Here is a 27418-nt window from a genome sequence, read left to right on the forward strand (position 1 = left end):
AGACCAGTCTGGATATAGATAGTCTAGTCACTGGCTAGAGCAGTGGTAAAATATGCCCCAAGTCCTAGCCTCAACCTTCTTCATTCCTAACTATCCCCAAGTAAAACTGTGAAACACCAGCCATTGGGGAGTTGGAGATAGCCTTTGTGCACAGGGACTTTAAAGCTGGGTGGGAAACAGAAGTGACATAAACTTTATTGTCCTGCCTCTTAGAGGACTTTCCACTTGGTAATGAAATGCACCCACCTCCTTAACCAAAGGGAGAAAGACTTTTTCCCCTCCATGTCACCAAACTCACCCAAGTCAAACAATGCTGCCTCCATCCGTGGAGGGACTCTCAGTGACTGGTTCTGGCACATGGTGGGTTGTCCACAGGTGATGGGGTGGGGAAGGGGACAGAGTCAGGGACTACTGGTTAACTGCATGGAAGTTGGCAACCGGGGTCGTCACTCAAGGGCAATGGGGTACTTCGTCTCAACCTCACAGTTTTCTGGTCCTTATGCTGGAGGTTTCTTCCTCTCCTCACACACCTCCCACTTCAGCTCTTCCATCCTCTTATTCTAGCCTTGTTCTGATAGAGCTTTGTGGAGTGAAAATATTGTGTGGTAGGCACCCAAACATTCTCTTCTAACATTTTTGCCAGCAGCTACTCGGGGACTCTGCTTATGTTACAGTGTGGTCTGGGGAAGGGAAAAATGGCTTTTTGCTTAGGAGAGAGAGGAAGGGTGGTAAAGGGGGAAGCGGGGGGAGGGGTAAGCAATGTATAGGGAAACACACATACAGTTCCAGATAGAATCCCTCGCAGACCTGCACATTGCTCTACACATACTCACATACCCTGCCTTGCCTTCCCTACAGTCTCCCAAATAGGGAGATATTTTATTTTTGCTTGCTATCACTTGTTTATGTGCTCAAACCAGGTAAGGGGATGATTTTACCATGAAAAGTGGTCAAAATCAAAGATTAAATATATTTCCTAGGGGCTATTCTGTGCTGCCCTCCAGGATAGTCAAGGAGTGCATGGAACTTTGGATGGGGTTGTGCAAAGGTGCTAGACCGAGCCGGCCTGCTGGTAGGCTCAAGTGGTCATACCGCTGGAAGGTGGAGGGAGGAAATGGGGCAGCACGTAGGCGAGGAGAGTGCTGGAGAATGAGTAGGGGAGGCGATATAATTTTTAATCCTTTCTTTGAGAGAAGGTTAGGATAAAAGTCAGTCAAAAGATTTTTAAGGGCACCTGGGTGGCTCAGTGGGTTAAGCCGCTGCCTTCGGCTCAGGTCATGATCTCAGGGTCCTGGGATCGAGTCCCGCATCGGGCTCTCTGCTCAGCAGGGAGCCTGCTTCCTTCTCTCTCTCTCTCTCTCTGCCTGCCTCTCAGTGTACTTGTAATTTCTCTCTGTCAAATAAATAAATAAAATCTTTTAAAAAAAAGATTTTTAAGAAGGTTTAATGAGCATAACACTTAAGATTTCATAAATGAAATAAATAGACTCTTTTTAGTCTTATTTTTCAGTTCCCAGACTGTACTTCTTGGAATATATAGCTCATTTATACTAATACTACATGTAAATTGTGGTTTACCTATCGATCATGCCTTTATGAAAACCAGCTTTAGATTTCAAGTCTACCAAAAAATTTGTGTATGGAATTTGACGAGGGCTGACAAGAAAGACAAAGAAATTGGGGTGCCTGGGTGGCTCATTCGGTGAAGCATCTAACCCTTGATTTCAACTCATGTCATGATCTCAGGCTGGTGAGGTGGAGCCCCTCGTGGGGCTCCCCAGTCAGGGCAGAGTCTGCTTGAGATTCTCTCCCTCTCCCCTGCTTGCATGTGTGCTCTTTAAAATAAATAAATCTTGAAGGAAAGAGGAAGGAAGGGAGGGATGGGGGAGGAAAGGAAGGAATGAAGGAAGGATGGATGGATGGATGGATGGATGGAAGCAAGCAAGCAAGCCAGAGAGATTAGAAAGTTGATAAATAAGCTATGGGTAGAAAAGGCTTAGTTACCAGGAATGTCATGTTTAGTGATGGAATACTAAAGGAAAATAAAACTCCATGAAACTATCTAACTCACTCAACTTGCATGGGTTTTGTTTGATTTATATTTGTCAAGAAGGGTTTGCAAGTGTCTCTTCTAGATGAAATGTTAGTGAAATTCTGGAAATTTCTATGGCCTTTAGCCTTTGTAGTCCCCTCTACTGTTAACAATCATAGTGTCCCTTGCCTCTGAGCCCAGCCTTAGGCAACGAGCTCTCAGTCCACGCATCTAAACCGGGGTCTTTAATGTTGTAAGGCTTGCCATCACTGCTCTCTTCCACTTTTATTGATCCAAACCGAAGACCACACCCTTTCATTTCCAGAAACTTAGTTCCTACTTATTTCTCTGAGAGAGGCAAGGAATCGTTCTTCCTACAGTCTTGAACTGGGGTAATGATAACAATGTCTGTAATGCAAGGGTCCTTCTCTAGCAGGATATGAAGAATGCATGAATATCCTTCACTAAAGGGAGAGTTGTCTGATGTGTAGAGACGGGAGAGCTGCGAAAGATCTCACAGAGGATGTCTTTACAGCCACTGAGCCTCCGCCAATCATCTGTTTCTAGAAAACGTTCACTGTCTAGAGACTTCATGAAGAAGACAGGTGAAAAAAAAAAATTTCCTGGACCAAAGACTACTCTTGTTGTCAACTCTTACCTTATTCATCAAATATACAATCCTCTCTAGCCCTGTGTGTTCAGGTTTTGTTAGTACGTTTGTTTGATTATACTTCTAGCCAAATCTACACTAGAAAACTATTGGGGGGACTGGGACACTTACTTAGCAATTTAATCCAGAAAACGAATTTCTTCTGAAATATCTAGATTTTGGCTTTATTTCATTTCTCCTCTCATGCCATCTGTCATGATGCTTCTCACGACTTTGGGTGGCTCACAAGATAAAGGAGGGAGGAAATAACTTTTTCCTTGTGTGATATCAAGTGCCATTGGAATTGACTATTCTGATTATCATGAATATTACCTAAGGCAAATGTCAAGGAGATTAAGAAGGCCCAAGTACTAATTTTTATGAAGATGTATTATTTGTCCAGCACATGGGGCACCCATTTTGATATGTTGTTTAAAATGGGTTTGATTAAATAAGATACACATAGTACTTTTTTTAAAAAAAATTTATTTGTCAGAGAGAGAGAGAGAGAAAGAGAGAAGACACAAAGAGGCAGAGTGACAGGCGGAGGCAGAGAGAGAAGCAGGCTCCCTGAAAAGCAGGGAGCCCGATGTGAGATTTGATTCCAGGACTGTGGGATCATGACCTGAGCCGAAGGCGGCGGCTTAACCAACTGAACCACTCTTCTGTGATAAAGATCATCTTAGTGAGCTATTCCAGTTGATTAAGAAGAATTTAAATTCCAGAAAGATTTAAACCATGTTGCTAGCTAGATACCATTCCTTCCCCTGGTAAGCATCCACTGGACCTAAGTTTTGCCAATATCTACAGAAACAATCAGCAGTTACAACCTGCCCTTCATGCGCTTGAGACCGTGAGCATTTTTTCTATTTCCTCAAAGAGTGAAAAATATTCATGACTTCTCACCATTCTCTTAGTCTCACTTCCCCAAAGCTAAAGAAACCCTTTTAAAAGAAGGGGAAGAGACGGAAGCTGCAAACCAAAAATGTCCACCATTGACATTATTCTCGGTTTGTTTTTCTTTGATCTGTCCAAGTCTGTCCCCAAATGATTATATCATTCACTATTTATAATCACTAAACACTTATGAAGCTCTTGGTAATTTTATGCAATTATATGCAATTTGTGAGATTTTGTAAACTCTGCTTTTTGTCCTCAAATTAGAATTAGAATTGACCTGCTCTATTATCTTCCATGGACCCTGAGGAAGCCCCTATTTATCCTTTACATACAATGATAGAAATTTTATCAGAATCGTGTTGGGGCTAATGATCTTCCCCTTTCCTCTGACCTTCTTCCTTCCTAAAGAAACTCTTTCTTCCTCCTCCCATCCGTCTGCTTCTCCCTCACTTCTCTCTCCATTGCTGAGAACTGCTGAGCTATTATTACTTTCAATATGGTAACAGGGTCCATAATGTAGACAAAATAAAGGAACAAAGTACAATACTTTCCTGTAAAATGTGAATGTCTGAGACACAGTGAGGATTTTTTTAAAAAGTGGTGGAAATATCGTACTTGGGAATGGGTTTGTTCTTCAGTGAATCAATGGTGAATATTTTTTAAAAAGTCATGTACTGCAGGGGCGCCTAGGTGGCTCATTGGGTTTGGGTCATGATCTCATGGGTTGTGGGATGGGATAGAACCCACATCCAGTTCCTCACTCAGTGGGAAGTCTGACTGGAATGTTCTCTCCTTCTCCCCCTGCCCCCATGCTCACTTGCTCCCATACACATTCTCTGTCTCCAAAAATAAATAAATCTTCTAAAAAATTATGTACTGTAAAATAAAAAATATATGCCACCTCATACACTGAAAAAGGGATATATGTGATTTATTAATAAAGCACTTTATCAGTAGGAATGTTTCATTTTTAGGACTATATAATAGGAAAATGACAGCATAGACAGCATTGGTCAATTTGATAGCTTTTTAATCAAAACACCTATAATTGTATGGTTTAAGGTAATGTATAACAATAGTGTATGTTTTAAAACTTTAAAGACTTCCATATTCATTACATATTTTTGACTTTCAAAAACTTGGATGGAAGATATTATTCCTATGAAGAAATACATGAAGAGAAACTAAGTATCTGGCTAGTAAAAAATTTATGGATCCAATCCCACTTTTTCCTCTTTTGAATTTTGGAACATTTTTTACAATCCCATTCAAATTCTTTAGTAACTAAATCTCCATTCTCTCTGGTATCCAGAATCCCCATATGGAAAGTTGTTACTTTTATTTCTTTTTTCTTTTTTTCATGTGGAAGGTGAAAAATAGAGATGCTCTTCAGGAGGAAAATTGTGGTAAATATGTCACCAAAAAAGAAAAAATAATGTACAGTCATAGAGGAAAACTCACAAAAGCCTTGCACACTCTAGTACTTGACATCACAACTTCACATGGGCATGTCTATCTGCCACTGATCACTTCTGCACAGGTGGTTGTAAACACTGTATTCTTTGGGATCTCAATGCTGAAACATATTTAAGGGCAACTCTTGGCCCCTCACAGTGTCCAATGTTGAGAAAACTGAAAAGTATGGTTTCTTTTACAAGTACTCATAAACTATTTCATTAGCAAGTGGGTATTGAGAATGTTTATAAGCTTACCCCATCCAATGTACAAACTTAGGAATGACCAGTCTGCTCTCTGGTTCAAAAAACCACCACTTTTTGTCGCATCCAAGGCAAAGTGTGCTGCAGCATCCCAAGTAGACATCTTTATTTTCCCAATCTTCACCTAAATCGTAAACAATATGAACTTTCATACAGCTTGAAGCTTATCATCAAATGTGATCATCACTTGGGAGAAGTTCTGCTTAAAAGCAAATCCCCTTTTGTTGACTCCTTAGAAATGAAAATATTAAAAATTTAAAAAGAACTTAATCATTTGTAGTACATGCAATTCCCACCTTACATTTCCACAACTGATTTAGTATCAGTCACTTGAGAAATAAGGTCTAATACGGAAGAAAGGACATCCTAACCTCACCGACATGGCAGACATCTGACCTCACCGACTTCTTTGTAGAAGACTGTTCAGTCTATCAAATTAACTTAAGATTTTGCTTATTTGAGGGAGGGAGAGAGAACACAAGTGGGGGAGGGAGAGGGATATGCAGACTCTGTGCTGAGCCCCACACTGGGGCTCGATCTCATGGCCCTGAGATCAAGACCTGAGCCAAAATCAAGAATCTGACGCTCAGCCGTTGGAGCCACAAAGCCCCATATTCCTCCATATTAACTTCTGCTTTGTTCCCTCCCTTCTGAAAAGGAACTGCATGTAAAAAGGAGGATGAATGTAAAATCTATCTGTCCCGACTAATTTAACACAAAGGACTGAGGAAGACGATTGTGTGAGTGATGAATAGTGTATAATTTTCCATTTACTTGTAAAACTAGATACTTGTCTTATTATGCAAGTGATGTGGCTAGATTGATAGAACTTCCCACTGGGTTTAAGTCATTCCTGCCCCAAATACATCTTTAAATATGAAAGGGCGACACATCCACCTCACTGATCAGTGAGTCTGCCGTGCTCAGTTCTCCTGAATTGTTTTTGCTTTTGCTTCCCATTCTAGCAGAAATTATGAGGCACTGACTAGAATGAGCAAGTAAGGGGCACTTCCCGAGAGTATTTTTAAGTCAGAATATAAATGAATACTAGTGACAGCGCACTCCAGATGACCCCAAGATCCCACCACGGATACCATCATTGCCCTTAGGTTCACAGACTCTACCATTTATCAGGTGCCACCGTGTGCAGACACTTCATCCCATTTGATACTAAAGGAACTGTGAAGAAGATGTTATTATACCCATTTTACAGACAAGGAGGCAGAGGCTCAGAGAGGTCAGCTGCCTGCCTGCTGGCAGTCCCGCTAGAGTATGGATCCAGGACTTGGGAGTCAGAGGTCCAAACTCTACACTCCATTTCAGAGAAATCTAGAGTTCCTTTAGCATAAGACATTTATCGGCTCTGACTTACATCCATGCAAGGCAGAGTGGGTGCTGGCACGTTGAGGACTTCATTACATAAATACCCGTAATGTACAGACCGGAAAAACCTTAGAATCAACTACCAAATCGAAGGAGTAAGATCCAGGGACTTAGAAGTTAAGGTAGATGGGATGTAAATAATCCTGCTTGTTATCTAAATGGCAATAAAATATAAATATACATTTTAAATGTACAGTTCATTTACTAACTCTGAGATTAAAAGATAAAGAGATTATATGCTCCTTAGACTAAAAAACCCACTTCTTTTCTCCCCACCCCCCACACCTTTTCTTACAAGTGGGCCAGCATCCTTTATCACACAGTGAACGCCTAGCTCCAGATCTCCTATTTTGGTGGGAACTATGTCTAAGAAAGAATAGTTTGTCATTTTATTTTTTTAAATGTGGGTAAGAGAAATATAAGAGAAGTAATAGAGAAATATAAGAGAAGTAATAGAAGTAATATAAGAGAAGTAATAGTAATCTCATGAAGGCATTTACAAAAATTCTGAAGCTGCAACTAGAAGGTGCTGGTTGTCTGTTTAACTGCAAAGGTATCCAATGGCCACAACCTGAAGTACATGAGAACTCACATTCCTTAAATTAAGAGAACTCACGGTAAATTCTAAAAAGTTCAGTGACATCACTGAAATACCTGTAGCAAAACAAACTGTCTCTATAATTCACTATACTGACATACTTCCCAGAGTAGCTGCTTCTTAAAACACTGAACATGTTTCTAAATATCTGAGTGATAACTGGCCGATCTAGTTTGTACCTATAGTGAGAAATCAAATAAACTTTTCTAGGATTCAATTAGTAAATTTAGTAAAATGTAAACTTAAATTGAAGTACAGGCTCAGGAACAATCTTTTTCTTATGGGGCTGACATCTATTTTAATATTCACAGAAAGGACAAAAGACCATGACTGTAGTAATGACTTATTTTTAAAATTGGGTAAATATTTAATTATTTCATTTAACTTAGAGAACTGCATTTTTCCCTTACAAAAATAAGTATGTCAGGCTGTGTTTTTTACATATTGTGTTGCCTCACTCAAACTTGTCTGGAGCCAGTGAATGAACATATTTCATATTCAGTGGAGAGATTTTTATCAGTACACTTAAAGGCAGCAGGGTGCCTGATTAGCTATGCCTGCCATCTGCATAGCCCTCCAGGTGCAAGAGGCATTAGCTTTATTTAATATTACCACAACATTAATTTTACTCCATTAATTTATGTCATTTGTCCTTTATCTCAAACTCAGATTGCCAAAACAAAAGCACTGGAGGTGATGACCCAATTCCGGTTTTAGAGAAAGGCTTATAAACAAAATCTTAACCTCATTAGCAAAAATATTCTTAAGAACAGGAGTTGACTGTCTTGCTTTCACATTTTAATAAAGGAGTCTATCAACAAAACCTTCCTGACTTTGGTATCATGGAGTTTTCCCAAAGAGGGAGTATCTTCCCCGAGATCACTGTTGCAGGTGGCAATGACAAGGCACTAGAAAATACTAAATCACATAATGAAAAGGTATTTTCTTGCAGTTGCTTTAAGTAAAGAGTTACCTGCTGAGTCATTACTACCATTTTAACATTTACTTCTCCCTTTCTAGCAAAGCGAGCAGGCCTTCTGACCCTTGGTAGGTAAGAGTGTCCTGATGGAATTTAATAAAGTGGGTTTTGCTTGTAGTTACTTTATACTTATGGAAAATTATATTAGTTTTCCATTTAAAGTACTGAGATACAATTTCTCTTGTAACCACATTTAAGTTAAAAATTAGTCTATATTTAAAGAAAAATATTTTGTAATCATACTGTTAATTACTAAGTATTATACAAGTTAATACAAGGATATGGAAAACATGGACTGTATGACAACTGGAATTTTGGTATAAACTGATTTACACCCACCCACTTTAGAGGAAAAAAACAATATTACACAAAAATGAGAGGTGAAACTATTAAAGAAAGCTATGGAACCTATATTACTCTCTGTCTACCAGGATAGAACACACATGCACAACTTAAATTACCATTTCTTGATAAAGATTATCCTGTGCATGGTACCAATGCTTAATATAGAGTTACCTCCCCAGATTTTCCAAACCAAGGTAAATCCATATGTCTTACCAAATGGAATAAAGTGCCATTTGGTTAATGAAGTTCAGAGGAGTGGAACTTTGTGAAATATTTCAAGGTAGATTCAGGGAAAAAATCATTATTTCTAATACATCAGTAAGAAAAGAAATGAGAGAAAAAGTATGTTTTCCAAGGACAAGTGCAAGTGTGCTGTTTCTGAAAACATGGCCATAGATTTGTCTCCTTTTGACAGAATTCATTCTAGGATCCCACTATTGAACTTTCAGTACTTCCCCAGTAAATGAAATTCTTAGATAATACAATTTTTTCTAATTCATATCAAAATGAACCATATGGACAAACCACCCATATTCTGAAGGGAAAAAGTATCCAGATATCAAAGTCAAAAGTCACTTTTAAAAGATTTGCTCTGCCTAGTTTTAATGCTCTTGATTTAGGAATTTTCTTGCCACCCACAATTTTTTTTCCATTTGAGGGGACAGAGGCCAATCCCGTCTTACAAGTAACTCTCTTTTGAAAAGGTTAAAGTTAAACCTTAATTCCTAGTAGACAAAACTGAGGAACATCTGCATAAATCAAGTGCATTCCAGAACACCTGTCACCGACATGAAACAACACACCAGGGCTGCTGGAAGCAGGTGATGATAGTTTGGACATTCCCACACCTATACCAAGAAAAAAAAAAAAAAAAAAAGGCTCTTTAGCCCTGTCTCCCTGCAGGCATCCTTTCAACCTCTCTACTCATGAAGAAAGACCATAAATCAGTGTGCACCATCTTCAGATAAGCAGATAGCTGATCTAGGGCAACATGGGACCGGTCCCCTCAGAGCAAGGAATAGGGTCCTTGGCTTCACCAAACCTATCACACTCTGCTTAACACTATGCCCCCAAAAAACAAAACAAAAACTCGTCCCTTTTCTTGTCTCATCTTTCACAAATGTTCATGTTTTCATGCTTCCCGCTCCATCCTTGTTCTGATGTGTGGAGCTGACTGAAGTGACCTCGCACCATGAGGACATCCGCAGCTACACACGAGTTGGTGCTGAAATTATTATTGTTCTCCTTAGTGTGATTGTCATCACTGTGCTCGGGGCAGGATCACAAAGAACACGAGAAATATGTAGCATTTGCCAGTGTGATTTAGTCACGTGAGGCGTTATATGGCACCTATAATGGGTGATTCCCTCTCTTGGGTTGTGCATCACAATGACTGTAAGGTTCAAGTCCTCAAACCCTTTGTGCAAACACTTTCTTCCACAGACAACTTGGTATATCTACACAAAATCATCAAATACAGGAAGCATAAGCCTTTGTCACGTCTCTGCAATGCTGGTGAATCTATATATTCCTCTCAATCTTTCCCTTCCTTCCTCCCTCCTCTTCCCTGTGCTGACTTTGTTAATTAGTAGAATGCAGGGGGTGAGCTTTTCCTCAGCGTTTTTATATCCCTACAGTGGCATGCCCAGTTTCTTTTTCTGCATTTAGGCTGAAGCTAGCCAACTAAAACAATATTAATGCCATGAAATGAATCACAACCTATCCTTTAATCATTTGCAGGCTCAACACACATGTCCAGCTCTTCTCCTGTCCATCAGATACAAGGATGGTAGCACACTGTTACTAGTGTTCCCAGGCCTCCGTAACAATACCACCAACTGGGTGGATAACAACAGATATATTTATTCTTTCACGGATCTGGAGGCCACAAGTCCGAAATCAAGGTGTCAGTAGGGCCAGACTCCCTGGGAAGACTCTAGGGAAAAATCTTCCTGACTTATTCTAGTTTCTGTAGCCCCCAAGGTGGTCTTTGGCTTGTTTTTTTGCCCCAGCTTTACAGGGCCTTCCTCCCCTATGTCTCTGTGACTCGATACAGCCTTAAGGATTTAGGGCTCAGCATGATCTCATCTTAACTAATTATATCTGCAAAGCCCCTATTTCCAAATGAGATCACATTCTACGGTTCCTTGTGGCTGTGCTTCTCAGACACAGTGTTTTGGGGAGGTGCTTCTCAGACAAGTACACACACTTACCTGGAACTGTTCTCCTTAGGGTTCCCCCACATATTTACTCCAACTTTCATTTGGCTGGTTAAGCCACTCAACTCAGTCTACCATGGAGTGTCGAGGACAACACCTCCTGAATTGTTAGAATGCGTGGGCCTATCCATTCTGTGTAAGAATCACAGAAGGCTTCTATTTTAGAACCGGATGCAAGCTTTGAGATAAGATGACCTATCATTTTATAGATGAGTGAATCAGACGGAATGCACACATTCATTGGCTAGTGAGGGGCAAAACGAGCAGAACAAGTGTTCCCTAATTCCTTGCTCAGTGTTCAAATCAGAAGTTTTGCATCTATTAACGTAATAACTTCATTATGACTTCTTCTTTCTGAACTAGCTTTAACTCTACTACCTCCAAGAACAATTCACAATGTTACTGCATTAATACAGCACCTCTGGAAAACCAGACAGAGACAGGACACTTCAGTATTAGGAAAACTTCTGGATGTAAGAAACATCCAGTTTTTCATCATGGCATCCAAAGTTCTGATTGTAACTATGGACACCATGTGTTCAGTTAGGATAGAAACCAATTTTAAATTGTAAATCTTGAACAATATAATGGAGCTTTTTCCCAGTAAAAAGAACAAACAAAAAAATACGCCTGTTTCTTTATTTGTGCACCATGAAACTTGTTATTTATTCACTTCAGTTCTCCATTTACACAAAAGTGCTATAATAAAATATCTGTACACTACTTCTGTTACAAATATAGATAATATTTAAAGTGACTTTATATATTCTAATGTAGGAGTTTCACGCTCTAAAATGGGAATGAACACATGATAATTCCTCACCAGTTGTCTCAATAAACAGCTCCATCTGTTTCCCTTAGTCTTAAACTATTGTATTATAAGATGTTAATATAAGGCAATGAAATGAAGTTATGTTAATCCCCTTAATTTTTCTATCAATTTACTAATGGCACACAACCAAAATAATTACTAACACGTTGCTTTTTTCTCTGTCATTAAGATTAATAGTAACTGAAGACCAATTGCACAGCGTGCATTTTTAGTGTTGCATCAGTTTAAACCAGCATTAAGGATTCTGAGAGACTTCCATGTTCCTCCATGGCTAGCACGGCTGCTTTCTAGAGAAACTATAGTCAGTAGTGGGTGGCATCACCATCTTAGTTACAGAAACATGGAAATATTTTATAACAGGTCAAAAATAAAAATGAACATCGAGATTTGCATAAGCTGTGTTCTTTATCAACTTAGGACACTGTTACATATAATCGCTATTTACTCAATCTTAGGAACCCACTTTAGGAATTAAATACATATGTGCATATTAAAGGTAGGAGATGCGATGTTTTATAATAGTCAAATACTGTAAATACTGAGAGTATATTTTTTAGGATTTCTAATAGAGATAACTGTTTTCTAGTTAGAAATTGGGAGAGGAGTTACTGATAAAATGAAGTATTTTTTAAATAAAATTTGAGATTTTCTTCTTTATTTTATATTTTCATTCTCACCCTAATTTACTAAAGCCATTTCTCTTACATTCAGTTTGGAATTATTTTCTTCTTTCTCTATAAACACATGTTCTCTATGAACACATGTTCAGCACATCGTAATTTCTGCACACGTGACGGCTGAATGTCAGACATCTTTACAAAGGACAGGGCTTACCTACACACACAGTCCTTCCCTTTGAGTTTATGTTCACAAAATCCAAGGAGAAAGGAAAAATGATGCTAGGTTGCAAGAAAATCATTTCCACATGAGAAAAACAAACTTAAGTGGTACTTCACCCCCCTCCTAGAGTTCTGAAGAGCTTGAAGAAGATGGCACAGGGAAAGTCATCCACGAGATCAGTTCCGTTCCCTTCACAGTGTGGGACAGAGCGGGGGCCAAGTTAGCCCCACTCTGTAGTAAATTCAGGAGAGAACCATTAAAGTGACAGTTCCCTTCGTCCGCTTAAGGATGGCCACAGCTTCTTCGTGGGTCACCCCTTCCAGACTCTGCCCATTGACAGCAATGATCTGATCACCCCTTTTGAGACGCCCGTCTTCGGAGGCTGCTCCCTGCAATTAGAAAGTAGGCTTGTTTGCTTCTCAAAAAATGCTGCCTCGCAGCTACACAACAGAAGAAGATCAAAACAAGAATGCAAATTGCTCTACATGTACACACACATGCCCTCGGTGCTCCCGGGGTGCGCCATTGCTCATCTGCAATGATGAGCAGACACAAAGGAGGTCTTGCTCCTATAATGGTTTTACCACCAAGATTCCAAGTGCAGAGAGAATCCAGCAGTCAACAGATTAGTTGGATGGTTTTTTGGCCATTCGGCACAGCAGTTGGTGGGAACTCAAATTAATAAAGAATATTTGGGAATTTGCCTAGGGAGAATGATTTCATAGGATCCAGAGTTTTTTTTTTTTTTTTTTTTTTATCCTGTAAAGAAGTCTACAGAAGACGACAAAGGACTGGACAGGAACAAAAGCAGGTTTACAGGACATGGGCATGAGGCCATGGAACCCGAAGGTATGCAGAAACATGAAGGCCACACACACGTTGACAAGGGCAGGGTAGAACGCGAGTCCTAAAAAGTCTAACTATAATTCTTTTTGCAGCTTGAAGAGGCTGCTCGAGCTGCTTGTTCTTTACTTTCCCAGGGTGTGTGGAGTCTTCATATTTCTTATGGGCCTTAAAATGATTCAGATTAAACACAGACATTGCTGTGTGAAAAAGAATCCCATCTTAAGGCATGCTTATAGTAGGCAATTATGCAATTAAATATAAGATTAAAAATATGGAAAAGTTAATGAGGAATCCATAATGATGAAATTCTTAAAATATGTTCTAACTAGCATGCCTTAAATAAATTGTTCCAAGGCTGAAGAAACGGACTGCATGACTCTTCTATTCACTGACAAATGCTGTTTGTATTTTTGGACATACCAATGGCTTTTAAAAAAATCTCATAAATTAAGCCTATAACTAGGTTGCTGTAGATACAGCACTTTAAGTTGGTTAAAAATAATAATTCTTTTTCAAAATAATGGAATAAAACCTCCACAGGTAGGCACTTTAAAAGGATGACGCGCTAATCTGAAGCCTTGGGTCAAACTGTTTAATAGGTCGGCAGTAAGGTTTGTTTGCTCCTTTGCACTGTAAAATCATGAGGTTCCAGATTTTCTCCTGCAGGAAATTGTGTCCAATTTTGGAGCTCCTGAAAAAGTGTCTTAAGAACATATTAACAATAATTATATGGGTTTGAATTATTTTAACAGCTTCCCCAATGTTGCAATAAATTTATTCTTATTTTAAACATGCTTAAAATAGCTTACTATATCATTACAACTAAATGCAATTTTTTAAAAAACTGAATTCCCTAATTGCAAATAGCAGATTTACTGCAGGTGACAGAGCTCCTGGATACTCTGCAATTTTTTCAGTTGTGATTTTTCTATTTTATTCAATAAAATTAAATGCAGATAAATGCTCTATTAGTTATTTAACCTATGTACCTATTTTACATACTTTTCTGTGTCTGTTCTATATTACCAAACCAAAAAAAAAAAAAAAAAAAACCACAAAGGAAAAGAAATGCCAGCCCTCTATAGCATACATATTTAAAATATCCCATTTTCAAAAGACATTTAGTCAAAAGCAACCTGTTTTCAAAGGATAAAAAAATCGGGCATTACTGTCAAACTAAAGTTCATTAATATTTTTATTGCATATTGTCAAGTGTTCCCATGGAATTTCAATTTGAGCCTATTTTCCTTTAAACATAACTAAACCTCAAATTGAACAAAAATATTTAATGACTTGTTCCTGAAGGGAGTTCCAAAAGAAAATGATCAACTGTTAACCATTTGGCGTTACCTCAGGCCATAAACTAATAAGCCAGCTGCTGACCACTATTAATGAATGTTTGGGGGGACGGGGGTGGTTAAAATGTGCAAGCTTACCTTCGCAAACACTGTTTTAACATAAATGGGTAAGTCTCCATGAGGGCTTCCATATCCTCCTACTATGCTGAAGCCTAAGCCATCTGGTCCTCGATCTAGTGTAATAGATTTACACTGAGGAGGTCTACAGTAAAGGGAAGAAAGAAAAAAGAGGGTTTCAATTTTAAATTCATACCTGTAAGTTACGGATTATCTGACATCCACGTAGAACCAATACAAATCTCAGTGCTACTGACAGTGAGTATATCATGGGTATTTTGGGGGTGCCTGCCCTGTCCATGCATGCTGTGATCAGTATTTTAAATTTACATAATCCACAAAATCCTATTTAACACCCTACATCTACTACTCATTTACAGTTCCCCTAAACTAACATGCTCACGACACGTTCTCACTGCAGGCGTGCACATTTTTTCCCCAGGTTCCTTAAAGGAAGAAGGTTACAGCACAGAGTTCTAACGGTGGAGTAAGTCAGAAACATCAGGACTCCCAAGCTCAGAGAGAAACAGCCATTACTAGCAATGTAAAGCCTGCATCACATTATTTAAAAATTCTCAAATGTTCCTCTCTTCCCCTCTCTTTATGGTTCAACTCTTTTGTACGCACATGCTGGGGAACTGTGAGTTTTTTAATCAAAAGGATGATTTAGTAAATGGGTTGGTAATGTTGGAATTTCAAAATGGCAGAAGATTTCAAAAGATTCCTTTCATGTCACACAGGGTAGTGATGTCAAGACGAAAATGGCCGCCAAAGAACGTAGAGCCAAAACCGTGGGAAGGATAGTGGCATGCTACCTGTCTCTACATGATGAACTAAATCCATGCCACAATTATTTAACAGTTTAGAAACACTTGGTTTTCGTATCTCAAACTTCGTCTCTTGTTTTTTCACCTTTATGTGAATGGTAGGGACACAGAAACCACAGTATATGCGCTCACCCTAAATCCTCCTGAAATATGCTGCTTGACGTCAGCCCAGTGAAAGAAAGACCAGAACTAGCCGGCTCCTGCTGATGACCTGTGACCACACTCACATCTCCTCCAGCGACTACCTGTGCGTGGGAGAAACAGAGAAAGACACATGTTCCTGTGGCTAGGCAGGGAGACATCAGTAACTCCTTCAAAAATAGCATTTGGATTAAAACATGTCCCTTATTGTCTACTTAATCATTTCTGTGAACCTGATATACAACATAAAGAGAAATTTCACAAGGTCCAGAGGCCTCTTCAACTGACAGGAAACATCTTTTAGTAATTCAATTCTGCAAAGTTCTTTGATGTTTTCAAACATGGTCTCAAATGCAGTTATTTTTTTTTTAAGAGCTTTAGAATAAACAGCCACTCATACCACTTAACATTCTAGCCATTAATCATTTGTAGCTAAGACCCTGTATTTTTTTTTCTTTAGATATAAAGTATCAAACAATAAACTCATCAGGATAAAATGCTTCAAACATACTTTCTCAGAACTCTCAGTGTAATCATTTATGTTCGTGGGAAATAGTAAATGAAATAATATCAGGAGATTTAAGAACTTCTACTGCTCTAATGCTTACAGCTCCTATGTCTCTCGCCACCCAGACTGTGAAGAGTGCTTGGGATACAACTCTTTACCTGCATTTCAATGGAGCCAGAGGCATTTTTCAGTAAGTTAACTGCTTGGGTGTGAGTCATCCCCTCCGTGGAAGTGCCGCAGATAGTGACAATCCGGTCCCCAACCTGCAAGGGAGACAAGAAACCAGCCATCTGCTAAAGCAGCCGTGGAGAGTGAGGCGGGACCGGAACAGTGAGCTCCTTCTCTACCCGCACATCACGTACACACTGCTCTCAGCAACTGAACTACAATCGGGGAAGCGGGTAATTTCAAGAATTAGCCCCAACAGAAAGAAGCCCCAACTGCATGACGATGCAGTTGGGTAGTCTCCAGGGGAAGGGGGAAAACCATTCTTCCCTCTCTTCACTTCTCCTGGGGAAGAGACAGTTTCTTATTAAAGAATAAAATATCTGTTAACATTTAAAACCCAGAATCTCTTTAGATGTTTTTATTACACACGTTAACTAGGACTCCAAGTCAGCTGGGACTCAAGGCCAGGCCTGGCCAGCGGCTTGTTTTTGCTGACGAAGCCTGGATGGAAGACAGCCCTGCTCCTTCACCGCTTTCCCAGGGCGGAGCTGAGCCGCCACCACAGACGCCCAAGTATTCACCATCAGTCCAGCACAGAGAAGTTTTCCGCTACGTGCAATTACCGATTTGTAAGTGCCAGTCAGTCACAAGCTCAGATATCAAAAGAGACTGAACCATTTCTAGTGTAGGGACTAAACTAAGTGGTTAAGTTGTGAGACCCTCTGTGACCCATGAGGCCACACAGATTTTACTTCATTGAGACCTGAATGGAATAGTCACCTGATTGCAGAACTGGACAGGGAGCATCAACAGGGCTCCACCTCAGCATAATCCCTCAACTCTGAAGCACTTTTGGTATAGTTTCACTACGTAAATCACACTTATATGAAACTTCTGCAAAATGGATGATCAATTGCAACATAAATGATAGTTTTCAATTTAATGATGTTGCAGTGGCATTTAAGCCAGTGACACACGTAAGGAGAAAATTTCATCTCATACTGGTGTTCTGAATCACCTTGTTTTAACTTATTTCACAGAGTTGGAGACAAGTAAAAAGTAGTAAGAAACAAGAGCAGATCTTCCCGTCTCATTTACTTTTCAATCTGCATGCCACAGCAAACTCTCTCTCTCCGTTTTCTTTACCTTTGCTCAAAGCCAACCTGCCACAGTCAGATTAGGGATTTAAAAGCAGATACAGGCACTGAAAACTGGCTGCAACAAGAGATGACATTCAAAGGGTTTATGAAACCTTTTGCCAGATCTGCGAGGGCTGCCGCGGTTATGGGTAGAACTTACTCTGAGTTTCTGGGTCTGAGCTGCAACTCCATTCGGGTGCATCATTGCAATAAATATAGGAACATCCCCAAGTGGGCTGCCCACTCCTCCAGCAATGCTGATTCCCAGTGAGTCAGTAGGCCCCTGGCATGCAAGAGATGAAAATATTTCAGTCAATGTGATATTTTAAATTGATGTTTGGTTTCTTTGGCCCGATGCTGTACAGTCAGCTCAGGTCTTGGAGGTGTGAGGTAATGCAGCTCAGGGAAACTGTATTACTTCATTTGACATGGGTCCTTAGCGTGACTTAGGAAAAGAAGCATCTGTCCAGGAAATAAAAGGAATCAAAACACATTAAATGAAAATCATGCAGTGGGGATGACGAAAAGCAGGTATACTGATGAAGTGAAAGATCCTAACTTTGGAATCAGAGAGATGTCTTCAAAGCCAGGAACTCACACTTATAGATGTTGGGACCTGACCAAGTTCGGCCCTCCTAATAAGTTACTAGATGTTCACGGACAAAATGGAGCTCAGAGGAGCCCTCCCAGGGGGCTCGCCGAAGATACCACACGAGACGATGATAGCATGATAAGTCTACAAGAACGCTCAGCAGAGAGCAAAGGCTCAATAAGCTGTAGCTGCTTTTGTGTTCTCTCTTGTGCACGGCTGTCCAGGGAATCTGTTTCATGGGAATAAGAAGGATCTATGGGAGGCAGAGAGGCTTGCTTCGCAGTACGAGAAGTGAGAGTTGGGGCGACACCTTGTGTGGGGTTGGGTGGAAGCTGTTCTTGGCAATACAGGATACGCCAACAATGATTTTTCATATAACGGCCTATGACCAGGAAATTCAGTGAACACTACTGTGGTATTCCCACTGTATACAACACATAATTTTTCTGATGCTATGGTAAAATAGTGAGACAGCTAATACGAAAATACACATGGAGATGCCCCTGAGGTCAACAGAGTTTATGTCATTCTCTCTTCCCCAAGTTACCTTTTTTATTTCAACTGTTCTTAATCCCTGTATTTCAGATGCCACTGTAAAGTGAAAAAAATATGGTTATTAAAGTATTTTTATGTTCGATTAAATTTTAGTCAATGCCTGAAGCTAGAATGGAACTGAGATACTATATATATATATATATATATATATATATATATATATATATATTTTTTTTTTTTTAAATAAAGAGAGAGGGTGCTCAAAGTTGCCAGTACATATGACTAAATCTGTCTCACACAAGGAATCTTTATTTTTCCGGTTGGAAAAATGTGCATACCACCCCATTTCTTCCTTCTTATTTTAATCGTTGATTATATAACTGCATAATCCACTTTGAATGAGTCAAGGGCAGAACAGGCTTTGGATAGAAAGACACATGTGCACAGCTGAGAAAAATAAAGTCATGGACACATTAAAAGGAATTCATGGACTTAAGTGGCTAAATTTCTAGAATATTAGTCACATTGCAAACAGAGATTGCCATATGGTTAGTTCTTCAATTTGAACAACTTTCAACTAATGCTCCAAGCCAAAAAACCCTCTGCATCATGATTTCATGTAATTAAAACACAGGAGGATCACACTAATTTTCTCAATCAAAATTTTTGCAGTCTTCATGGAAAAAGAAGTCTTCACTTAATAGCATCTTCTGAATTATTGGTGTTAGATTAAACAGAAAAAGAAAATAAAAATCAAGCACACCAGTCTGCTTAGTAAGAAAAATTACAGAATCAGGATAGTAATGTTTCATGTATCTTATAGATAAAACAACAAATGGAAAAACGAAACAACAAAGACACAGCTTCACGTTGTTCAGAGTATTTGCCAACACACACCTTTGTACCCATATTAAAGTATGAAAAGATCTGGGGAACGAGATCTTAGAGGTAAATTAATACAGGGGAAAAAAAAACCAGTGTTGGTTACCAAAATTCAAACCAATAAATCATGCTGAAAATATCAAACCAATCTTACGTGCATTCTTCTTCAAGCTACTTTCTAGGGACTCAGAAGTGCTGGATCCGGAAAGCGGGAAAGTGAATGACGACAGGCTGCCTTCACTCATCTACAAATCACAACAATTATTTTAGAAAGTGTTGAAGTAATAATATCCCCTAAATACCACTTATTTCAGAATTAAATTTTTTTAAAAGATTTTATTTATTTATTTGACAGAGAGAGAGAGCACAAGCAGACAGAGTGGCAGGCACAGGGAGAGAGAGAAGCAGGCTCCCCACCGAGCAAGGAGCCTGATGCAGGACTTGATCCCAGGACCCCAGGATCATGACCTGAGTCGAAGGCAGACACTTAACAACTGAGCCACCCAGGTGTCCCAACAGAATTAAATTCTTTTATTGCATCTAGAGAGAAATGTCTGTGAAGTAACAGTTAAGCAACAGTGGCATTTGATAATTTGAAATCTAATTATTTTTTTTTTAGTATTTTATTTATTTATTTGACAGGCAGAGATCACATGTAGGCAGAGAGGCAGGCAGAGAGAGAGAGGAGAAAGCAGGCTCCCTGCTGAGCAGAGAGCCCGATGCGGGGCTCGATCCCAGGACCCTGGGATCATGACCTGAGCCGAAGGCAGAGGCTTTAACTCACTGAGCCACCCAGGCGCCCTGATTTTTTTTCTTTTTATGAAATAATTTGCCTAGTGACCTAAACAAATTAAAGCTAAAAGAATAAATGAGATTGATTCCAACAAACTAAAATTTAAGTGGCTTTTCATAGATTCATAGTTTCATTCAAGCTAAATTTAAACTGATGTTGTACATAGACTGGGGCTTATGAAGAAACTGTGAAATAGGGTCAACTGGAAATGAATGGTACTGTTGAAGGGCTGAGTAAAGGGTCTTTAAGGATAGGCTGATGCAGACACACGTGAGGAGGGGCATGCCGCACCCTGAACAGACACGGCTGTGAGCTTCATCCACGGTGGCAAGCTTCTACAGTTCACCTGACATGGAATTTTTTCAGTTGAATACTGATAAATGTTTGTTATAAAATACTTTAAAAATACATCACCTTAGTAGGCTTTACAGATATTAATTGGTTAATTTGCACAATTATGGGAAGAGAAACAAAGAACAGTTGAAAGGAAATTCTTGAGAGTGACTTGCAAACTACTCAAGGGCTCCATTGTGTTCACCTGTCCATGCTCACCCGTGGCTCTTCCCACATCAGACTGCAGCCCCCTCTGCCCAGCTGCCGGAGACCCAGCCTGTGCGTGGACCCCCTCAGGGCCATCGTGGAGTTGCTCTGGCCCTTGGACTACGTCACCCTGATGAACCCCACAGCTACCCACCTGGCTGCTTTGAGAAGGCCTCCTCTCTGAATGAAATGGACCGGCTTTGATTCTTCCAACTTCCAAGGTCACTGTGCCTAGGGAACACTAGTGGAGTGGTTGTTTTAGGAAACTGTTTAAATAAGATGCTACAAAAACAGCATGGAGGTTCCTCAAAAAGTTGAAAACAGAGCTACCCTATGACCTAGCAATTGCATTACTGGGTATTTACCCTAAAGACTAAGTGTAGTAATCCGAAGGGGCACATGCACTCAAATGTTTATAGCAGCAATGTCCACAATAGCCAAACTACGGAAAGAACCTAGATGTCCATCAACAAATGAATGGATAAAGAAGATGTGGTATATATATATACAAGGGAATACTATGCAGCCGTCAAAAGAAATGAAATCTTGCCATTTGAAACAACATGGATGGAACTGGAGGGTATTATGCTGAGTGAAATAAGTCAGTCAGAGAGAGATAATTATCATATGATCTCCCTGATATGAGGAATTTGAGAAGCAGGGCGGGGGGTTGTTGGGGGGAAGAGAGGGAAAAAAATGAAACAAGCTGGGATCAGGAGGGAGACAAACCATAAGAGACTCTTAATCTCACAAAACAAACTGAGGGTTGCTGGGGGGTAGAGGTTTAGGGATAGGGTGGCTGGGTTATGGATACAGGGGAGGGTATGTGCTATGGTGAGTGCTGTGAAGTGAGTAAGCTTGATGATTCACAGACCTGTACCCCTGGGGCAAATAATGCATGTTATTTGTTATATGTTCTATGTTAATAAAAAACAATAAATAAATAAATAATAAATTTAAAAAAAATAAATCCTTTTGGGATTTCCATAGACAAGGATACCTCCAATCCTTTGTGGAAAGAGCCCTTCTAAAACATAAAAAAGAATAACATCAAGCAGCAGCAGCAGCAGCAATACCCAGTGTCTGTCTCACAACCTCAAGGTTTACATGGAGACTGTGCTGAGGAGGAGAGAGACTGAGAATCGAGCTACTATCTCATGAAGCATACTGGTTTAGATATGCCAAATACACCAACTCAAGGCTTACAAAATGAAACAGAAACAGTAAGACAACCGTGACCACGACAACTTGTTTTGTCCTTAACAGATAACTGGGCAAACTCTCTATCGCCACACCTACAACCAGCAGACCAATTACACCATCCTGAAATAAGCCACATAGCTATAAACACAAAATAAGAATTGAAGACAACTTCCCTGTGACCTCTGACACAGAAATCACAGGCATGGAAAAAGTACTGTATTGTCTAAGGTGAAAGCACAGTGAGGTATTTTGAGATCCTGGATTTTTAGAGTTAGACATACAGGTTTAAATCTTACTCTCTGATTTACCAGCTCTGGGGCCTTAGTGGATGTCTACCTTGGAAAGTCTTTTATTTAATAATAAAAAAATACACAGTATAATAAAGAGCTATCACAGATTTATTATTTAGAAATTTATCACTAAAATATGGTTATCTTACCTAGAAATGTGCCTCATCTGAGAAAACATTTTAAATAAAGAGCACTCAGTGCTTATTTGACCGTGGTCGCCCAGTGAGTACCTTCCTTCTCCCATCCTGCTGCATGGAGTCCTTGCCAGCCTTCGAGCTTTACCTTTAGCAAAGCAGCCACAGCCTCCTGGGTGGCGTTACGGACATCCTCTCCATTCACCGTCAGTATCTGGTCTCCCTGCACCAGTCTTCCATCTGCATCGGCAATCCCGCCTTTGACGATGTCTGACACAAATACTCCAGTATCATTTCTGTAAACATAATTTGGAATTTCACCCCTTTTCTGACAAGGTTTCTGCTTGTCAGTGTGTCTTCTTCCTCAACCCTTTTCCTCTGCTGCCGCAGCTCCCTCACAGTATGTCTCTGTCTCTCATCAATGGAATTCTTTGTTGCAAGAACATATTTAATTCTCATTGACCAAAATGAGTTTTTTAAGGTCAGGAACCATGTCTTATTTAACATGTTCCCTAGAACTTAATGTATTCCCTGTCACACAGTAGGTGCTCAAGAAATACCAAATAAGGCGCCCAGGTGGCTCAATCGGTTAAGAATCTGCCTTCAGCCCAGGTCATGATCCCAGGGTTTCGGGATCGAATCCTGCATTCCTGGACTCCAGTCCTACACTGGGCTCCCAACTCAGCAGGGGGTCTGCTTCTCCCTCTGCCCCTCATCCCACTCATGTTCTTGTGCTTTCTCGCTCTCTTGAATAAAAAAAAATCTTTTAAAAGAAAGAAATACCAAATAGTTTTTATCTAATAGCCTCAAGATCCCCCAAAAGACTAACTTAAAAAGTTCAAAATGAGGTCTTTAGATTAGCTCCCTTCCTGAGTGGGCTGACTACAGCTACTCACAGAACACCAGCAGCTGATAAAGACTGACTACTACTATAAAAGGGCTGAAATTCAATCATTTCCAAAGATCATGAGGTTCGCCCTCTTCATTCGTACCTCTTCCCAACAATACTTAATCCCAGGCCTTTCCCTGGCTTCTTCTGTAGCTCGACAGTGAGGGTGTCATACACATCTTCCTCTTTGTATGGAGCCTCCTCTCTGTAGAGCGTCAGCCGCACTCTTTGTGGGGTCTGTCTCAGGACATTAATTGCTTCATCATGTGTGGCCTTTCTCAAGTCAATCCCATTCACCTGTACAGAAATGGGACACTGTGAGGACCCAGGTCTGTCAAATAAGGAAAGAGCAAAAAGGAAGTGAAAGAAACAAAGGAAACAGAGACCACCTCCCCAGAGTAGCTTTTCCTTTGTTAATTATAAAGGTACCTCTAGAATCTGATCTCCAGCCCAGAGTCTTCCATCTTTACAAGCTGCTCCTTCTTCATAAACTTCATGGATAATAATGGCACCCTAAGGGCCCAGACAAAACATATTCATGCTTTAGCCCATTCTTCCTAAGACTGCTAAACAGAAAGGAAGTCAAAATACACCGTACTTTTAAACATAATGTGAAGGGTTACATACTCACTGGATCCATAGGGAGTCATATCAAAAGTCAAAAGAAAAGTATAATGGAATTTTTGCTACAATACTCAAAGAAGTTTACGTATCTTTCTAATGACAGGGACGTATAAAGATAAAAATTATGAAACATACAAATCATACATATGTACATATAATAGGTATACATCACCTTTCCTATCACAAATGAAATTGACCGATATACTTCACTTTTCTTAGCCACAAATGCAATAATTATATTTTGAAAGATTTTTGACATTTAGAAAATTTTGTCTATAATTATCCAGTTTTTCAGACTCCTTTCAATATGGGCCCAACCCAACCATATCCAGTCAGTAAAAAGGCAATTAAAATATGGCAAAGAGCAGTAAGCTAACAGAAATATTTTGAACCTAAAAGTTCACAATCACAAATGTAACTATCTTATTGAGTCAGCACTCACTTACTTAAAACAAAAGTCCGAGTACCCAGTTTTCGGTGTTTGCTCTATGACTTAAAATAATAATGAATGACGCATTTTTCTAAGCCTTTATGTTTCATTTAATAAAACAGATAGGACTCTCCCTGATAGCGATCTTTCAGGGCTCACTGGAGGGGCTTCTGTGTATCTGAAGCACCTCGGGGAACGTCCTCACCAGCAGAGTGTCTGACCCTCCAACGATGCTCAGGCCCAGCCCTGTTCGCCCTTTGGATATCTCAATGGTTGTTTCGCAGCCTGGGATAATGGGGCAGGTTGCAGGATCAGAAGCAAAGATCGCTGGTGTTGACGACCTGCTTGTACCTAAAAATAAATTTTAAAATGAAAAGAAATACAAATACAAATTGATCAGATGGTATCAACAACAAATGCCCCCCCCTCGTTGCCTGTGGGGGACAGAGTAGAAAAAGGGTCCAAGGTTACAAACAAGAAAGATTTCAGATTTACCTTAATCTTTTAGTTATATTTTAAACATATCAAACAAAATGATTAAATCATCATTAATTTAGGGTGGTGGATACAAAGTTACGTTTTGCACTATGGTGCATTTTCTAAAATGCTAAGGATGATACGTGTAAAGGAACAAGAGCAGAGAGCTGAGCTGAGACTGGTTTCATGCTGATATGCCACACTTCACTAGAGCCAAATAACCTCTTATGAAATTATTATTTGTACAACTCAGAACGGAGGTATGTAGTGTTCATCTAAAAACACATTCTGGGAAGACCACAAAAGCACAAAGCACATCATCGTATCAGTAATTCTGCTTGTGGTGCCTGCATTTCAAGGCTTTTTATGTTTTGATTTTGATTTTCCTTTTCTTCCTATGCTAGAACATCTCTTCTTATGTAATCAAATCTGTGCACATAAGCAACTGGATTTAATATCTGAGTTTATAAAACAAGTGAGACTCACAAGCAGTTTCTTTCTTTGCATGTCTCACTTGATGTTTTAGAAACTCAGATATTAAAATCTGGTGCATATATGCTCAGGATTGAAGAGATAAGAATAGGTTATGAGAAAACAAGGAGATTATAATTTCAAACCTTGTTTTATGACAGTCTTCATATCATATGTTTTATGATATACCAAAGAGCATACATCACACGTCATGTTTTGAAAAAGCTGAGACACTTGGTAGAGTAGCTTTAGGCAAGAGGCTCTCTTTTTAGGAAATCAGAGACAGACTAATTCTTGCTCCTGAAATGGTAAGAGCAGGTGTAAAGATATTTCCTCATGTTACATTCTCATGTAGCATTTCACATTTTTATAGACAATGCTATTTTGGGATCAACATAAAATTGAAAAAGGAGACAATTTCTATAAAACCTTTTAACATTTCAGTGAGCTACCCAGTCTTTCTAAATAAAGGATTACTTTGACCAGATATGTATTACTTTAAGAATTTTTTGTCTAACTATGTTATATATGTTTTAAACTGCTGTATCCTTAAAAACCTGTCAAAAGAACTTAATGTTTCAGTCTGGAGGCCAAAAGAGATTTTTTTCTTCCATCTCAGAAAAAGCCTATGTGTTTAAGTACTTTTTTCAATGCTGCAAAGCTTGAAATTTACTGTCTTATTAAACACTGGTGTAATTTTTGTCAAAAAGTAACTTAAATTTGCCTCAATTTGCTACACGGGCATTTTCATGATGCTCACAAGTCTCATTCCATGGTCCACATACAACCATTTTCATCTAAAGGATCTACGACTACAAAATGACAGAACTCAAATCAATTGTGCTAACTTTAGCAATGACTATTGTTTTTAAGAGTTTTTTGTAATGCAAGGCACTGTATCCATTTTACCAATTAGAATACTGAGGCTTTAGAGAAGTTACATTACTTGCTCAATATAAAAAAAGGAATATTCAGAAGAGGATGCTACTTCATTGGTCAAATCCGTAGAACCACAGGTACCTTCAGCAAAAGGTCCTTGGAGAACAAAGAGCAGCTTTAGAGACTCAGAGTGGGAGGAAGGGTTCCCTAAGGCCCTGTGGCAGGTTAATGTGCAGCACACAGATCCCTGCCTAACAGTCCAGTGATCTTTCCTCAGGAGCCCCTCTCCTTATAGCATCTTTTCACCAAAGCGTTCCCTGGCAATGGCCTTTCAAACATTCAAGCAGGTGGCTCCCAACCAGGAAGCTGCCCCTGGGGAGTTTCAGTGCACCACACAAGCAGGAACCACAAGAGACTGGCCCCTTACTTGGGATGGACTCTGGTTCCGGGGAGCCAGAAGATGGTGCCATTGGAGACAAGGAGCTGCTTTTCTGTTCTCCACTGGCCGTACCAGCCGCCGAAGCCACAGTCTGGGGGTCACGATTCTCAGCACAAATGCTAAGTTTCACTGTTGTCTTTGCTGTTTTCAAAAGACTAATAAACTGGCAGGGTGTTGGTGTGGCAGAGAAACAAAATTCAAAAGCAGATTAGTAGACGTAAATCAGTAAGTCACTGTTACAACTGGAATCCCTTTCCTTGTCAGCACTTGAGAAGTCAAGAAAGAATACATGTCATTTCTTTCTTGTTTCTCAGTTGCTGATATTAAGGCCAAAGTTTATTTCTATTTTAAGTCTAGTTTTGACCATATTCTTCTTTATACAAGTATAGGGTTTTCAATGTTTGACATTTCTAATTAATCTCATCCTTACAAACTTAGAAGATATATATATATATATAATTTTTCCCAATTCCTGATTCTACTGAGAATCTGAAACAACTTACACAACTCTTTAAATAAAATGGAAACTCTTAGCAGGGTAAGGAAAACTGCAACAGAAGAGTCAAGCAAAATGGAAAGTTAGAACATGGACATATGGGCTAAAGGGTTCAACCTATACAATTATTAAAGTTGAATTTGAAAAATGGTTTAAGCTTCTTGCTGGCCAGTGTAGAAATAAAACATTTGCACACTAAATCTCAAAAGAAACACAACTTTTTTTCTTGTACCTAATCTATGAAA

At 39.5% G+C, this 27418-nt stretch overlaps 1 protein-coding gene across 13 annotated transcripts in view; it reads right to left on the minus strand.

Annotated features, from left to right (window-relative positions):
- Positions 1-11456: 11456 nt before the first annotated feature.
- Positions 11457-27418, minus strand: part of MPDZ (multiple PDZ domain crumbs cell polarity complex component) — a 154150-nt gene continuing 138188 nt past the window's right edge. For all 13 annotated transcript variants that reach the window (XM_082696736.1, XM_082696734.1, XM_082696741.1 and 10 more), the window contains 13 exons: positions 26666-26840; positions 24617-24762; positions 23787-23870; positions 23461-23654; positions 22617-22764; positions 20996-21082; positions 19663-19753; positions 18679-18722; positions 17700-17822; positions 16391-16495; positions 15716-15828; positions 14778-14901; positions 11457-12884 (listed from right to left, as the gene is read on the minus strand). In XM_082696736.1, the coding sequence (XP_082552862.1) occupies positions 12738-12884; positions 14778-14901; positions 15716-15828; positions 16391-16495; positions 17700-17822; positions 18679-18722; positions 19663-19753; positions 20996-21082; positions 22617-22764; positions 23461-23654; positions 23787-23870; positions 24617-24762; positions 26666-26840 (1581 nt within the window). In that variant the 3' untranslated portion in view covers positions 11457-12737. The remainder of the gene's footprint in view (positions 12885-14777; positions 14902-15715; positions 15829-16390; positions 16496-17699; positions 17823-18678; positions 18723-19662; positions 19754-20995; positions 21083-22616; positions 22765-23460; positions 23655-23786; positions 23871-24616; positions 24763-26665; positions 26841-27418) is intronic.

The sequence above is a fragment of the Mustela nivalis genome (assembly GCF_964662115.1).
Source record: "Mustela nivalis genome assembly, chromosome: 13".
Taxonomy (NCBI): Eukaryota; Metazoa; Chordata; class Mammalia; order Carnivora; family Mustelidae; genus Mustela; species Mustela nivalis.